We start from the raw sequence: 14,929 nt of genomic DNA on the forward strand, positions 1-14,929 counted from the left end.
GCGTCAGCTCTTAAAATACTAAAAACATATGCATAATGTTCATTTTGGTGAAGTGAGTGAATCCTTAATCATCATTATGTCACATTTTTAACAGCGCCTGTCAACCTTTGGAAAGTTGCTTGCTCGTCACATGAGGTAGGAGTCATTACACAGACACGTGATTCCAGGTCGAGACTTATAAAAAGACGACTAGCGAGAATCAGATGTTTGGTCGGAGGAAGAAATTTGCCTGAGGACGACTGTGAGCGCAGCAGCACAGGTAGAAGATGAACTGACTGTTTCTGTTCTGTTATCACTTTCATTTAAGTGTGACTTAGTGCAAGTTATTATACTGAACTAAAAGCAACACAGTTTGGAATACAAGTTGGTTGCTGCCTAAAAACACTAATCTATTCGTTTAAAGTTGTGGCATCTTAAAAATGAAAGCTGGTGATGTCATATGTAAAACCCGGCCTCCACTTGTGTTGCTATAAAAACGCTGAGTGGGTGCCTTTCTAAAATGAAACCTGACCTCAGTCGTGTTGTGTCTTTGGGAGTCTCACTAATTAATACTGAATACTGGACAGATGCCGTCAAGGCGAATCAATCGACATATCTGTTTTGCAGGATGTATCGACTGGTCCTCCTCGTCGCCATGGTGACGGTGTCTGTCACCGCAGCTCAATCCCGCCCCCATCCCCTCTCCTCAGATATGGTCAACTTCATTAACAAGCTTAACACCAGCTGGACGGTGAGACTTCCACAGTCATCCCATCAGTATTATGTGCTGTTCTATTCCTAACTTTACTTTCACTCCAGGCTGGACACAACTTTCAAAATGCTGATGTCAGCTATGTGAAGGGTCTGTGTGGGACAATACTGAATGGGCCCAAGCTGCCTGAGGTGTAAGCGATACCTTTACAGCTCCAGTCACATGGATTTATAATATGTGTCTCACATGACCAGACAGGTGAGAATCACATGACTTCTGTCTTCTGCAGGGTTCACAATGTTGAGGACTTGCGGCTTCCCGACAGTTTCGATGCTCGCCAGCAGTGGCCCAACTGTCCCACTATCAGTCAGATCAGAGATCAGGGCTCGTGTGGATCCTGCTGGGTAAGACAGTCCAAACTAAAGCATGGGCAACTCCATAATGAAAAGATGGTGAACATGACTGAGGACAATGTTCTCCTCCTGTGTTGACTTCCCATAGGCCTTCGGGGCAGTTGAGGCGATGTCGGACAGGATATGCATCCACAGCAGCGCCAAGATCTCCGTGGAGATCTCAGCTGAGGATCTGCTGTCCTGCTGTGAAGAATGTGGCATGGGGTCAGAACCAGTGTAGCCACGTGGACGTAATCCAGGTCACATCAAATAACGTCCTGTATTTATTTCTCCTCCTGTGGCTGCAGATGTTTTGGTGGTTATCCCACTGCTGCTTGGGAATTCTGGGTGAAGATGGGGCTGGTGACAGGAGGCCTGTACAACTCCAAAGTCGGTATGTTTACTGTCAATTGAAATGTGCTAATGCAGCTGTTCTGTAAATCCGTGTTGGAACCGATGGCGACTCTGTGTGTGTGTGTGTGTGTGTGTGTGTGTGTTTGTGTGTGTGTGTGTGTGTGTGTGTGTGTGTGTGTGTTACAGGCTGCAGGCCTTACACTATTGCATCTTGTGACCATCACGTGAATGGAAGCCTTCCTCCATGTCAGGGCGAACAGGAGACTCCCAAGTGTGTGCAGCAGTGCATTGATGGCTACTCTCCAGTCTATAAGAAGGACAAACACTTTGGTATTCACACTAATTAAGTGTATAAGTTTTTTCTTCTTGTATGTTTGATGCTAACGCTGTCTGTGTCGTCCTCTGCAGGCAGGCAGTCGTACAGCGTCCCGTCCAAGCAGGAGCAGATCATGGCCGAGCTGTACAAGAACGGGCCGGTGGAGGCAGCCTACACCGTCTATGCGGACTTTCTGGCTTACAAGACTGGTGAGACCCGAGGTCCCTCTGCTGCATGCAAACAAACCCCTCCTCTACACACACCAGTATGCAACTCAAAAACTCCTGGATATTCACTTCTCCAGGTGTGTACCAGCACGTGACCGGGGAGATGCTGGGCGGTCATGCCATCAAGATCCTGGGCTGGGGAGTGGAGAGCGGGACGCCGTACTGGCTGGCTGCCAACTCCTGGAACAACGACTGGGGAGACAGAGGTAGGACGCGACGCTCCTGGACACGTGATGCTGTGTGATATTTAAAATCATTTGGTGCATACGTTTGTCCTTCCAGGTTTCTTCAAGATCAAGCGTGGAAACGATGAGTGTGGTATTGAGTCGGAGGTGGTTGCAGGAATCCCACTGAACTAGCAAGATTTTTACTGCAAATATGCAATTCAAGTCATTTAAATATGAGTAGATTTCATGTAGCTAATCAACAAATTAGGCACTGGGCAACACTCAGAGACGTTTAACTGCTGTATTGTTATAACTGTAAATAAAGACCATTCTGATTTGCATGTTTGTGCGTTTTTTCCACGAGGATCTTTAGTAGTAACTCATTACATAACAAATGTTGATACCATGATACTGTGTGTATATTTTTGGTCCAGATTTGAATTCACGTCTGTCGTGTATTAACCAGTTTGTGTGGCTGGGTCAAGGAGAACAGCCACAGCTCGAGGCAGTACTTCCTGAAAAGCACAAGCAAAAATCCACCTACTCGTGTTTTAGAAAGAGATCTCACTCTAATGTCTTTTTCAGGAACCACTGTGGTGACAGGAGTTCCTTTAAACGCATTACGAATCTGTTGAAACAAATGATACAGGATTCGCGTTTTTTTTTTAAAAACAGCCCCCTACACACACGCACAAAAACCCATAGTTTACATGCCAATGATGAGTAACTAAATGCGCATGTGTCCGTGTTTGCCTGTAAAGAACAGACACGTGAGCTTCTTTCGAAATACACGATCTTTGGCCGTGACCTGTCAACCAGGAAGCGGCGAGTCCTGGAGACAACGCCGCTGAATAGAATCTGCAGGAGGCACCGGCCGTTGATGGTAAAGGAGGAGCGGCCGCTGTGAAACATCTGTATCCGTAGAACAGCTGCTGGGAATGAAGGCAGGTTAAGGGACACTAACTTACGTCGTTTTATTCTGTCCGTTGTCTGTTGTGCTTTGCCGACCACAGTCAGTACTGTAGCAGGTGTCTCTGCACACTGAATTAGCCAGGGGACCATGTTTGTATCACATCTGGAGCTGTGGAGAACATACTGGGAGTTTGTTTCCAGGCCTTACACGGTGCTCATCTGCTCCCTCACGGCCGCAGTTTACTATCTGTGGGGCCGCAAGTGTCAGGTCAGTCACTGCGGTCAGTGGTGGCGGAAATGTCCGCCGAATGAACTCTAGTCTTATTTTCCTATTGTCACTTTAGGTTTATTATTAGCTATTTCTTTTACTCATTTGTTTGTCATTTATTTATTTCTTCATATTACTAATCGGTTTTGTTATATATATAAGTGTGTGTGTGTGTGTATGTGTGTGTATGTATATTAGTTTTGTACTTTTATTTTTATTATTATGTAGTATTTTAGCAAACTTGTCCTCGTTTTTTCGCCATATTTTATTGTCATATATTGTTATATTTGCAAAATAATATAAAATTATCGTAATAAAGACATCACTGCTTATAAAACTTTAAAGCAATAATTTATACCTATAACCTTTTAGGTTATTTGAGTTTTTATAAACAATGTTGCTGTTAATTCTGTTAATAAGATGTAACCATAGTTTCAGAAGTTTCACACTTTTTATGGACTTCATTTATTATTAAGCATGACATCATCACGTCATATTGCAAGGTCATATTTATTTATGGATACTAAATACCTTACTCATATGAGATCATTATCACATATTTATTATAGCTGTTTTTTTATGTCGGTTTTACTTTTGCCTCCTTGAAACCAACATGTTGCCTTTAGAGAGTTTTATTTATCGGCCCAGAGGTCAGCTATGCTAACAGAACATTAACTATTAGAGATATTAGTATTAGTGAAATTAATAAATTCCCTTTTGAATAAACAATACTATACAATACTTATGGTAACATAATCTTAGTTAACCATAGTGGAAAACAACCTTTTCTTAGAAATACATTAATGTTATAACTTTAGTTTGTACTAATTTCAGAGGTGTCTTAGTTTCTTTTCGTTTTCTGTCTTTTCCCCTCAGACACCAACCCTGATCTGCAGTGAGGCTTTCAGCATATTCCTCCACAAACACTGTCCTGTGGTGGCCGAGCGCTTCAGCCCCACTCCCTGGTGCTGGGGAGGTCGCCTTCAAACCCTTGTCTTTGCTTTTTTCAAATCCAGGCCCCCGGTCACATATCGCAAGTATGTGGAAAGGACAACTTCTGTGTAATTATTCGTGGTTTAGATTTAAATTGTTATTGTCCTGTTCCTTCTTTTGATTCTGTAATTTCCCTCTATTCATCAGTGAGCTCATTCGTACCGGTGATGGCGGTCAGATTTCTCTGGACTGGGTGGACAACGAGGCCAGCGCTGCATACCCAGAGTCCTCTACTCGCCCCACGGTGCTGATCCTCCCAGGCATAACAGGCAACAGCCAGCAGCCATATGTGCTCCACGCTGTCAGCCAGGCCTCCCGCCGTGGCTACAGGTCAGTATCCCTCCAAATAAGATCAATCTTTAAAGACTAACAGGGTACTCTGACATAAACGATGCAGGAATGGACATAACTAGGTGGAATAAAGTGTCTTGTTTTCCTTTTCTACTGTAGATGTGTGGTCTTTAACAACAGGGGAGCTGCAGGGGAAGAACTGTTGGTAAGTATTTCTTAGCGCATTCATCATGAGCATAGTAAACCTGTCCTCAACCAAATCTACTTTGAATAAACCAACCAGCCTTTGGTAATGCACATCCCTGCATGTATTTTGCTTTTAAAGATTCTCATCTTCGGTAGGAACAAAGCCGGGTATGTTTGAAAGCATTGAGGGTCACCTAAGCCGTTGGTGGGGAGTTCGTTCCACTGGGCTCTTTAATGTAGAATATCAGCAGCTGTGTAGCAGTTCACACTCAAACTCTGCATGCAACGCACCTCTGTTCCCCTGCTTGCTTCAGACGCCTGTCACCTACTGCGCAGCCAATACCTCAGACCTGGAGTGTGTGGTGCAACATGTCAGAGGACTTTACCCAAAAGCCCGAGTGCTTGGTGCTGGTGTTTCTATGGGAGGGTGAGTTGGTGTTCTGCTTGCATTGACGGTCAGATTTATCCTGTGTTTGGAAACTGTCCTCTCTTCATCTATAGTGACGTTCCTTTCCAATTCTCTTCCCTTCTGAAGCATGTTGTTGTTGAACTACCTGGCCCGTAAGCGCAGAGAGTCAGGGATGGTGGCGGGTCTCACCATCTCTGTCCCCTTTGATGCACAGGCGTCGTCTGTCTCAATGGAAGAGCCTCTCAACTGGCTGCTCTTCAACAAAGTCCTCGCAATGGGCCTCTGTCGTACTGTCAGAAAGTCAGATATCATGTCATATTCTATCTCCTAAACTTAGTTTGCATATATATGTTACATATTATATTACATATAATATGTAACTTTTCATTGTTAACTTTTTTTTTCGTCACAGGCACAGGAAGATTTTGGAGAAAGTCGTGGACGTTGACTATGTCTTGAAGGTACAGCTTGTTATTGACATTCAGCTTTTTGACCCTCCCTTCAGGTGTTTGCCTCTCATCAGTTTACCTCTCTTCTAGTCACAGACTATCCGTGAGTTTGATGAACGCTTCACCATTGTGCAGTTTGGTTATAAATCCTGTACAGAGTACTACCGCGATGCCAGCCCAGGCAAAAAGCTCCCTAGCACAGCAGTACCCATCTTGTGTCTCAATGCTGCTGATGACCCCTTCTCCCCTCAGAGAGGTGAGTAGAGAACAGAAGAGGAAGGATGTTTGAGCGTATGTTTTTTTTTTTTTTAGTCTTTTTAATAATGCATTCATTCCCTCAGCCTTTCCACTGACCATCATCCAGAGCCTGCCTAATGTTGCCCTGTTGTTGACGGCTCACGGCGGACACATCGCCTTCCTGGATGGTTTGTTTCCCCGCGGTGAGACCTACATGGACCGTCTGTTTGGTCAGTTCATCCAAGCCGTCTTTGACCACCCCGAGGACTTGAACCAAGCCTGTGGCATCAATGAGGAGCCGATGAGCTGATCATCTTTGACGATCCCAGTTCTCATTGCTTTGCTCTGAACCTGACTAAGAAAAACCCTGGCAGTAGAACAACAATGATCAAAAAATGTATGGCTTTGGTTTGCATGCTGCTATTCTGCCATAAAAATGTTGAGATGCATCCCCTACATGTTTGCATAGAGCTAGATAATGACCAGCTGTATTGTACAATCCTATGACCTCACTGCAAGTCTGCTAATCTACCTCCTTCCATTTTAATTAGAAGTCAAAGTGTTATGTTGAAAAAAAACATGATCCTGTTGGTGTTTAAAATAGTAGTGGCACTATTAGAAAACAATACATGAAAACAGTGACTTTCCGTTTGAAAATCTGTCAGTCTCTGTATTTCGGCCTTACAGGACTTGTGTAAGTGTAAGGTGCCTTGAAGGAAGACCCCCCCACACACACACATTTTAGCTCTGCATGCAGACTTTAGCTGTACACATGATCGTGGACTTACAGTAATTTAGTTAGTTTGTTCATATTGTGCCAACTTGCAACACAACCATCTTAAGAAACTGCAGACTTACAATATACACAATATAACAGCTAACAGCTAAATAAACCCCACCACGTCACACAGAGAAACATGTTTCCTTATAATAAGGACCAAGTTAACACATATAAAGTATTGGTCCAAACACAGAGCCCTGTGGCACTCCATCACTTAAAAATACTCATACTGAAAAAACAATTGGAATCTATCTTATAGATACGATTTAGAAGGCTAGGAAAGATATTGTTTCCCAAAGAAGAGTGAGATTCTTGGCAGGATATTGGATGATCATTAGTCAAAAGCCTTGAATCAGGAGTAAGTGATTTATGACTGATGTAATATACCGTTTCTATGTGTGCACATTGTTACTTGGAGAACATGAAGGAATGATGTCAGTTCTTTGGCCACTTGATCTGTTTACGTAAGGATTATTTAAGTGTATTTTGTAGGTATTGAAGGTATTTATCTGAAATGTAATGACTGATTGTAGGTCTCGTTATGCACAGTCATACTGATGGGACCAGTCGCTATGTCTGTACGTTATTTTTGAATATGAAGAACTTCTTAATAACTTGTATTTCCAGTAGTTGATGATAGTTCAAAGTCACCACCTCATTAATTCATTACCAAGTCATTTTTATTGAATGTAATTTTGAATCATATATTATAGCTGTTTGACATCTGTGACTCGTGAACATGATAATGGAAGATGTTTAGTAGCTATCGGTGCTAATTTATTGACTGATGAGCTGATTCTCGGCTCTTCACAGGTGTTTATGACATTCGCTGGCCTTTATTTGCTGTGTTTTTGTTGAAAGTTTGTTTCTTTTAGTTTCACTTCTGTATGAGCTGTAACCACAATCACAGTGTTGTAGGGCATTGTTTTTTCTTAAATACTGAATTGCACTGAAATGAAAGAATGACATTAAAATGAACCGTGATGTCACAGGACGGCTTGTACGTCTCGTACTGTAACTAGTGAAGCGTTGCTTGGGCTCAGTTTTTTCCAACACGTACCAGCATGTTGGAAAAACGTCCAAACACATGCTCTGTCTTTCACTGAGCTTCCTCCTGGCTGAAAGCTAAATCTAGATCTCAAATAAGCAGGGGTGTCATTAAGGCCACTGATTAACTAGACAGAGTGTCAATAAGTAACCTGGGCCAATAAAGACCCACACCCTCTGTCACAATGTTAACCCTTCAACCTAGACTCGTTTAATGACGCTGTGGCCTGGTTGTATGGACTCATAATGAAAGCTTTCCATTAGATATGATGTCAGTTGTTGATGTTAACCTCAGATTTAAGCATCTGCCACAACACCTGCAGCAATTTCTTGGTTGCTTTCATTATATTGTCTTTATAAATTTTTGTTAGAATATAAAATCGAGCAAACTCACATGTCTTTACATAACGTCAGTTAACAGCTTCACTGTCCCTCTAGGTCCTCCAGTGTGTTTTCCTCCACCTGGTGGGATGGGAGGCGCCTCACTCCAAGGTTAATGATTCAAAGCAGGAGCTGCTCGAGATTGACAGATAGACAAAGAAGAGGAAAGACTGAAAGTGAGAGAGGGAGGGAGGTGGTCAGAGGTAAAAATAGGAAAAGCCGAGGAGCAGAGATGACACCGTAAGCTGGGAACGTGTGCAGGACGTGTAATGCGAGGCAGCGAGCCTGCAGACTACACTCAGGTGTGTCCGGTGTGTAGACAGTCTGGGGGTCAGACAGGACAGGTTATTATTCAGTTCCTATGGTACTTACAGTTATTATAGGTTGGGCAGACGCTTCTTATCTTCTCTTCTGGCCACTTACAGCCTACAGGTGAGTGTGACTCCACTTATCTCTCCACACGCTGCATGTCAGTGCCTTTAAAAGTTGGATGTCATGTAAAGCCCTCGCATGCTTGGATACAGTTGTCTGTGCTCCACATGCATATGCAGAGTTTCTGTTATGTTTTATATTTAGTAAAAGTTTAATTCTGAGGTGAAATCTGGAGTGCAGCTCAAACACAGACATGCGGTCAGACATGCTCTGTCACACAGCATCTTAGGAGACGTGAGCTGTAGTTACACTACACCATGAATTAGTAATGAGGCCCTGTACAGTATGTGGTTGTGTCAGTGTAGCGGTAAACAGCAGCTCTGTTCTAGTTGCCTCTGGTGTTCTCTACTTTCTGAAGAATCAGTGAATCAGTGAACCAGCCTCTGACTGATGACATAGTTCAATCGGTCATTCAGTGAAATTATAGCGATCATATTTAAGGCTTTTGGAGTCATTGCCTCACAATGCAACAAAACAAAAATCAACAGGAATAGCTAACAAAGCATGGAGCCACAGTGCAGCAGATGCCTTTGCCTTCCAGCAGGCTGCAGGTAACCTGGAGTGAGTCTGCTCCTCTTATCTGTCAGGAAGTTTGCAGCGGCTTTAGAGACGCAGGTTAATGAAGCTTCTGTTTCATAGCTTTCTAACATCCTTAGTGGCCACTGTGTTCCCTTTAACATTTTCATGACCCTTTAAGCTTCGTCTTATCAAACTGCCGCCGCCTTTGATGGTGATAATGGAAATAATCAATATTTTCACAGATAATAAGGTGAATGCGTTTTTAGGCACGTTTGATTCGTATTTTCTCACCCCCTGAAAAAACCTGCATGAGAATAATCAATCGCCTTTTCGGGAAATAAGAAGAATTTATTTGGGTGTATTGTTCTGGGATTTTATGATTTGCGGCAACACGGTGTCTAATCTCACACTGTCCAATGTCCAGGGAGAGGCGGCAGTAACTACTCACATGATGAGCCCAGTCATCACAGGGCTGTATTCACTCTTTGGCCTAATACAGGCAGAAACATATTTACATTATTGCTTGTGTCTTTATTGAGTCATGTAAACACTCAAACATTATATTTACCGACCCATAAATCAAAGCATTCATTTATTATGTAATTGTTTTTTCCTCTTAACAGCACAGAACAAAGCAAAGAGCTATGCATCAGTGCACAGGCTGCAACATAAGTAAGAGAAGTGGAAGCTCTTAGAATAAAGTGACAGGTTTGCGTCATTATCACTCTTTGGGATCGCGCTAGATCTTTAGCAAGTGCTGGCAGGGGTGTGACAGCGTTCAGACAGCACCCTGTTGACTGGCCATCATTAGTGTGCATTATTCAGGGAGGCTCTTGCTGTGTGCAGGCAGTGGGGCTGAGCTCAAGGCATCAGCATACGGTTTAAAATATGATGTCTGGAAGCGTTGGGTTGTAGAACGCTCCACGCTTTCCACTGGTCTGACCGACCCGACCGGCTCATTGGCTGCACAACCGTTGATCTCTCTGCCACCGTATTGATTCCTCCCGTGGGAAATTGTTTTTTTTTTTGTAGTCATGGAGAAGCAACTACAGGATTTGAGGCAGCAGCTGGAAAAACAATGTCTGATCAACCAGGAGCTGCAGAGACAGAACAAAGACCTGGGTGAGTAGAGCCGTAAAGAGCATGACTGCTTTACACCAGCTCTGACACCGTGGGGTTTGCACCGCAGGGTGCCGCTTGATGAAAAACCAAGCAATAAACAATAGAGCGACGAGCACTGAATTCTCATTCATCACCTGTGCTTAGTTTGAATACGTGGACCAATACTATAAATGTTTTGAACCTGAAAAATGTTCTGCTTTGATCCTAATAGAACATCGACTGCAAGAGAAGGAGAAACTTTTGCAGGAGCTGCAGAGTCAGTATCACGAACTGGGTAAGAGGCCGCCACAAGCACACACTGCATTCAGGTCCACGTGGCAGCCGCTCACACTCACCCCGTTGGTCCGTTCCAGAGGCGCCCACCCTCAGCGCCAACGAGAGCGAACCCGCGTACAGGACGAGCCGCGCCGCCGTCATCGCCTCGGAGCCCATTCCGGAGACCGTGGAGATCACGCGCAGCAGGGTCAAGAAAACAGCCAGGTTGGTACAGTCATAAGCACAGCGGACGACCTGCACCTGATACAAACGTCTAGAACGCTGTCCCCAAAACTCCCACCGCCAGTGAGACGAGCCTCATCGTCAAAGCCATCCAGAAGAACGACTTCCTGAGCCGCCTGGACGATGAGCAGACGGCCATGATGGTGGACCTCCTGGTGGTGTCCAACCTGAAGGTGGGGGACGAAGTCATTCAGGAGGGCACCGAAGGCGACAGCATGTACATAGTTGCAGGTGTGGACGCGCTCCCGTTCATAAACCCTAATATGCAGATGTTAGCAGTGATAGTCTTCCCGGTTTCAGATGGCGTGCTGGTGGTCACGCAGGCGGGTCGTGAGCTCCGGACCCTCAGCAGTGGGGACGTGTTTGGGGAGTTAGCCATCCTGTACAACTGCAAACGGACGGCCACAGTCAAAGGTCAGTCCCTGGAGCGACTCCTGGTTTATCTTTATGGGGCACTATAGGCGCTTTATGTACCAGCATGTTACTGTCTGTGGTGCCGTGACTCACAAGGAGACAGCATTGGCTGTAGTTTAACCGCTGGGTGTCTCCTAATGTGATTTCCAGTCATTTCAGTCTGTAATGATCGCAAACAGAACGCAGGCGTTTGATGCCTTTTGTTGCAGCGACGTCGGCGGTGCGACTGTGGTGCATGGAGCGACACACCTACAGGACCATCATCACCAACAAGTCCAAGAAGAAACGGGAGCAGCTCATGCGCTTCCTGAAGACGTGAGTTATTCCTCCGGCGTCTGCTCTCAGGCCTCCTTTACCTGCATGTGAGACCACACTCATCTCTACCATCTCATGCTGCACAGGGCTCAGACTCTGAAGGACCTCAATGACGTCCAGCTGTCCAAGATCATCGACTCCATGGAGGAGGTGTGGGTTCACGCCGCGTCACGATGAAGCGGCGTTACCTTCAACTCAGACAGTGTTTGGGGTCTTTTGCAGGTGAAGTACCAGGACAAAGACGTTATAGTCCAAGAAGGGACTGAAGGAGACACATTCTACATCATCCTCAAAGGAGAGGTAACATAGAGTAGCTTCATTTTAGAGCTGCTCCAGTGTGTGTGTGTGTGTTTGTGTGTGTGTGTGTGTGTATGTGTGGACCGTCACTCCCTCTGCTTCTCCTCCTCAGGTCCTGGTGACCAAAAACGTGAACGGGCAGCAGAAGCAGATTCGCAGGATGGTGGAAGGGGAGCATTTTGGCGAGCAGGCCCTCATACGGTAACCATGGCAACGCAACACTTGCCCAAGGATCATTTTGACAGGCTTGTGCAACATGTGCCCCTGTGCACCTTCCAGTCTGTTGTTATTTGTGTGAGCTCAAGTCATTTTCAAACCCGAAATTGAAACTCTTTAAGATTCATCGTGTTTTTTTTTTTATGACAACATGATCCTCTTCCAGGGAGGTGCTGAGAACTGCCACCTGCACCGCTGACGGGCCCGTTACTTGCTTCTCCATCGACAAGGAGTGAGTCTGACTCTGCTTCCCGTTCTTAGTGTTAGCGAAGGTGATTTTACGGTGGAAACGCGAGCCGTCGCGCTTTTGTTCTGAGCTCAGGCTGACTTAGAATCACTTTTCTCCAGGGTATTTGAGGAGACGATTCCAATAGAACACCTGGAGCTGTTTGATGAGTAAGTCCTACAGTATGAAACACTTTCTCACCACCTGAATGAATAAACAGACCATACACTGTTCTGTATCTGATCAGCGTTTGGTTTTCACTCTCAGCTCCAAAGTGCTGCAGCAAAGTCGAGCTCCGGTAAAGGCGAGGTGAGGAAGAGGCCACGCCTGCGAAGAATGCGATTTAAAACATCAGTTGAGTCATCATCAACGCCCTCTGTCTCAGTCTCAGCTCCACCCTGACGCTCGAGGACATGGTTCCTGTGTTCTACCAGGAGGGCCGTTACCAGGGAGACCCCGTCACGCTCGGCGTCGGGGGCTTCGGTCGCGTCGAGCTGGTGAGGCTGCTTCTCCGCTCGCTCCTCTGCGCTGGAATGTGAAATGCACATGAGGTGAACATAAACTGTTGCTTGGGGCCTCTCGCCATTAGGTGACCACGCTGAAGCAGGGCAAATATTACGCCATGAAGCGAGTCAGCAAGAAGCACATTGTCTCCAAGAGACAAGAGGAGCACATGCTGTTCGAGAAGAAGATCCTTAAAGCCATACAGTGTGACTTCATCGTCAGGTATCGCTGACTGCAGTCGGTTAATAAAGCCAGTCACATTAAACCATTGCATTAAGAGTTTCTCCTCCTTCTAGACTTCATGCAGCTTTTAAAGACACGCGATACATCTACATGGTGATGGAGTTCTGCAGCGGAGGAGAGATCTGGACCAAGCTCAAAGAAGTGTGAGCGTTGTGTTACTGTGTTACTGAGCAGGTTTTCAAACTGGGATGAGGCTAACAGGTTCATTTCAGCGCTCTGCTGTGTGTGTGATGGCCAGAGGGCGATTCGACGAGCCCATCGCCGTGTTCTGCGCCGCCTGCGTGGTGGAGGCCTACTCCTACCTCCATAAGAAGAACATCATGTACAGAGACCTGAAGCCCGAGAACCTGATGATGGATGTGAAGGGTTACATCAAGCTGGTGCGTCATCTGGGGCCATCCGTACGGTTTCCCCCCGCTCCTCAGACGGGACATCACGCTCAGTGTGTGTGTGTGTGTGTGTGTGTGTGTGTGTGTGTGGCTCTGTCTCTGTGCAGATAGACTTTGGTTTTGCTAAGGAGCTGGTGCGTGGGGAGAAAACGTACTCGTTCGTTGGGACTCCTGAGTACATCGCTCCCGAGATCATCAAGAACCAAGGACATGACTTCGCCGTCGACTTCTGGTCTCTGGGCATCCTGATCTTTGAGATGCTGGCAGGAAGGTAACGCCAAGATGCTGATGCAGTAAATAAATTTTGAACTATAAATAATCCTTTCGCTTGTCTTGGATGGTTCCGTGTTCATGCAAATACGATTGAGAGAAAATCAGCTCTTGAAGGACTTAACCCCTGCGTTAACCAGCAGATGGCAGCAAGGAAGTACGTCTGACATCTGCAGCAGAGAATCACATCTGTTTCATTATTTACCACCTGCAGCTGAATGGCTGGGCTAACGTACTGCATGGCTGATTTCTGAACCGCTGCCTAGTGGAATATTACATCCCCAGTGTTTTTACCCCCCTCTGCTCCTCAGCCCCCCCTTTTCAAGTTCCGAACCCCAGAGGATTTATGCCAAGATTCTGGATGGCGTGCTGAAGTACCCGCCTTTCATGAACGAGGCGGCTAAATCTATTATCAGTAAGCTGTGCAGGTGAGAAGAATAGTGCTGGTATGAGCAACTTTCTCATTGTGGATTGTGTGTTTGTCATGCAGTTCCTTCTGTGAGCAGCCTGTTGTTGTGGTTCATCATCAATAAGTGTCTTAAAAATCGATATCTGTTATATAATCATTTTTTTGCAGACCTCGGCCAGGTCAGAGGTTAGGGAACACCAAGAACGGCATCAAAGACGTCCGACATCACCGGTAACTATGGCAACGCGTTGCCCCTGTGCGTTGAAATGCACAACTTGTCCTCTCGCTCGTGTTTCCCTGTGGAGCTGTGATGGCCTCGTGCTTTGCCTTCAGGTGGTTCAGCAGCATGAACTGGCACAAGCTGCGCGTGGGTCAGATCAACGCCCCCACGGTGCGGCTGATACGCAAGGCGAGTCGCGAGGAGCGTCTCCTCTGTTTGTCTTTGCGGTTCGAGGGGAAACGGGACTTGATTTTTGATTTGATGTGTTTTTAGGGTCCCTGCTACATCAACTTCGATCGTTTCCCTGCCGACCAGAATAAGGCGGACGAGGAGTTTTCTGGCTGGGACCGTGACTTCTGATCCTGACAAACAGAGGAAACTTCATACATTTAATGTTATTTTACAAATAACACGGGCTCATTTTAGCGTTTACCTTGTAGGATCTCGTTTTCGCCACCTTGTCTGTAGTTTATACAGATCACACTGATGACTTTTTTCTACCTGATGGGATCAGCAAATAAAAGCTCTCATACGCTGCGTTGGCTGTGTTTGTTTCCCACACTTGCTCACGGCGGTAAAAACAGTCGAACCCCCGGCGAGAAGGTGTTAACGATCTGTGCCGCGGCCAAATCACAGTCAGCAATAACACAGCGGCTTAAAAAGATGCTATCGGAGGATGAGTGCGGGGATCTGCGGGGGGGGGGGGGGTCTGCTCGTCACGGCGGCGGGTTCGAGGCAGGAAGGAGCTGCTCTT

General features: G+C 45.8%; 3 protein-coding genes across 7 annotated transcripts; all 3 read left to right on the plus strand.

Annotated features, from left to right (window-relative positions):
• The first annotated feature begins 114 nt into the window (after positions 1–114).
• On the plus strand, positions 115–2,488 carry LOC114849798 (cathepsin B-like). Its single transcript, XM_029141526.3, has 10 exons — positions 115–259; positions 607–730; positions 799–884; positions 981–1,095; positions 1,193–1,308; positions 1,392–1,477; positions 1,624–1,767; positions 1,846–1,962; positions 2,058–2,186; positions 2,263–2,488. The coding sequence occupies exons 2-10, from the start codon at positions 608–610 to the stop codon at positions 2,337–2,339; spliced, it is 993 nt and encodes a 330-aa protein (XP_028997359.1). The 5' UTR covers positions 115–259; position 607; the 3' UTR covers positions 2,340–2,488.
• A 439-nt stretch (positions 2,489–2,927) lies between these two features.
• LOC114849937 (phospholipase ABHD3-like) lies at positions 2,928–7,667 on the plus strand. 2 transcript variants are annotated; one of them, XM_029141756.3, is made up of 10 exons: positions 2,928–3,030; positions 3,161–3,327; positions 4,204–4,364; positions 4,468–4,650; positions 4,771–4,816; positions 5,112–5,224; positions 5,333–5,506; positions 5,619–5,667; positions 5,746–5,911; positions 5,997–7,667. In XM_029141756.3, exons 2-10 carry the CDS (start codon positions 3,208–3,210, stop codon positions 6,200–6,202), a joined length of 1,218 nt encoding a protein of 405 aa, XP_028997589.1. In that variant the 5' UTR covers positions 2,928–3,030; positions 3,161–3,207; the 3' UTR covers positions 6,203–7,667. The 2 variants fall into 2 exon arrangements, with proteins under 2 accessions (XP_028997589.1, XP_028997590.1); XM_029141757.3 differs by lacking the exon at positions 3,161–3,327 and having other exon boundaries at positions 2,940–3,091.
• A 517-nt stretch (positions 7,668–8,184) lies between these two features.
• Positions 8,185–14,712, plus strand: prkg3 (protein kinase cGMP-dependent 3). Of its 4 annotated transcripts, none has more exons than XM_055506622.1 (22): positions 8,185–8,533; positions 10,085–10,174; positions 10,386–10,448; positions 10,528–10,654; positions 10,737–10,903; positions 10,973–11,086; positions 11,296–11,401; positions 11,488–11,551; positions 11,624–11,701; positions 11,811–11,899; positions 12,081–12,146; positions 12,263–12,310; positions 12,408–12,449; positions 12,526–12,637; positions 12,730–12,866; positions 12,941–13,030; positions 13,126–13,267; positions 13,384–13,547; positions 13,858–13,974; positions 14,124–14,186; positions 14,289–14,346; positions 14,449–14,712. In XM_055506622.1, exons 2-22 carry the CDS (start codon positions 10,087–10,089, stop codon positions 14,533–14,535), a joined length of 2,022 nt encoding a protein of 673 aa, XP_055362597.1. In that variant the 5' UTR covers positions 8,185–8,533; positions 10,085–10,086; the 3' UTR covers positions 14,536–14,712. The 4 variants fall into 4 exon arrangements, with proteins under 4 accessions (XP_055362597.1, XP_028998017.1, XP_028998015.1 ...); XM_029142184.3 differs by having other exon boundaries at positions 8,228–8,403; positions 14,289–14,364; XM_029142182.3 differs by having other exon boundaries at positions 8,229–8,533; positions 14,289–14,364.
• The last annotated feature ends 217 nt before the right edge of the window (positions 14,713–14,929 follow it).

This window comes from Betta splendens, chromosome 24, assembly GCF_900634795.4.
Source record: "Betta splendens chromosome 24, fBetSpl5.4, whole genome shotgun sequence".
Taxonomy (NCBI): domain Eukaryota; kingdom Metazoa; phylum Chordata; class Actinopteri; order Anabantiformes; family Osphronemidae; genus Betta; species Betta splendens.

Bases quoted from the DNA above. Each gene is read 5' to 3' on its own strand.
- LOC114849798 (XM_029141526.3), top strand. From the start codon at position 608: ATGTATCGACTGGTCCTCCTCGTCGCCATGGTGACGGTGTCTGTCACC. The intron at 1,309-1,391 runs GTCAGAACCAGT...CTGTGGCTGCAG, and splicing joins TGTGAAGAATGTGGCATGGG to ATGTTTTGGTGGTTATCCCA. The intron at 1,768-1,845 runs GTATTCACACTA...CGTCCTCTGCAG, and splicing joins TAAGAAGGACAAACACTTTG to GCAGGCAGTCGTACAGCGTC.
- LOC114849937 (XM_029141756.3), top strand. From the start codon at position 3,208: ATGTTTGTATCACATCTGGAGCTGTGGAGAACATACTGGGAGTTTGTT. The intron at 4,365-4,467 runs GTATGTGGAAAG...TCTATTCATCAG, and splicing joins CCCCCGGTCACATATCGCAA to TGAGCTCATTCGTACCGGTG. The intron at 4,651-4,770 runs GTCAGTATCCCT...TTTCTACTGTAG, and splicing joins GCCTCCCGCCGTGGCTACAG to ATGTGTGGTCTTTAACAACA.
- prkg3 (XM_029142184.3), top strand. From the start codon at position 10,087: ATGGAGAAGCAACTACAGGATTTGAGGCAGCAGCTGGAAAAACAATGT. The intron at 11,552-11,623 runs GTGTGGGTTCAC...GGTCTTTTGCAG, and splicing joins TCATCGACTCCATGGAGGAG to GTGAAGTACCAGGACAAAGA. The intron at 14,365-14,448 runs GCGAGTCGCGAG...ATGTGTTTTTAG, and splicing joins CGGTGCGGCTGATACGCAAG to GGTCCCTGCTACATCAACTT.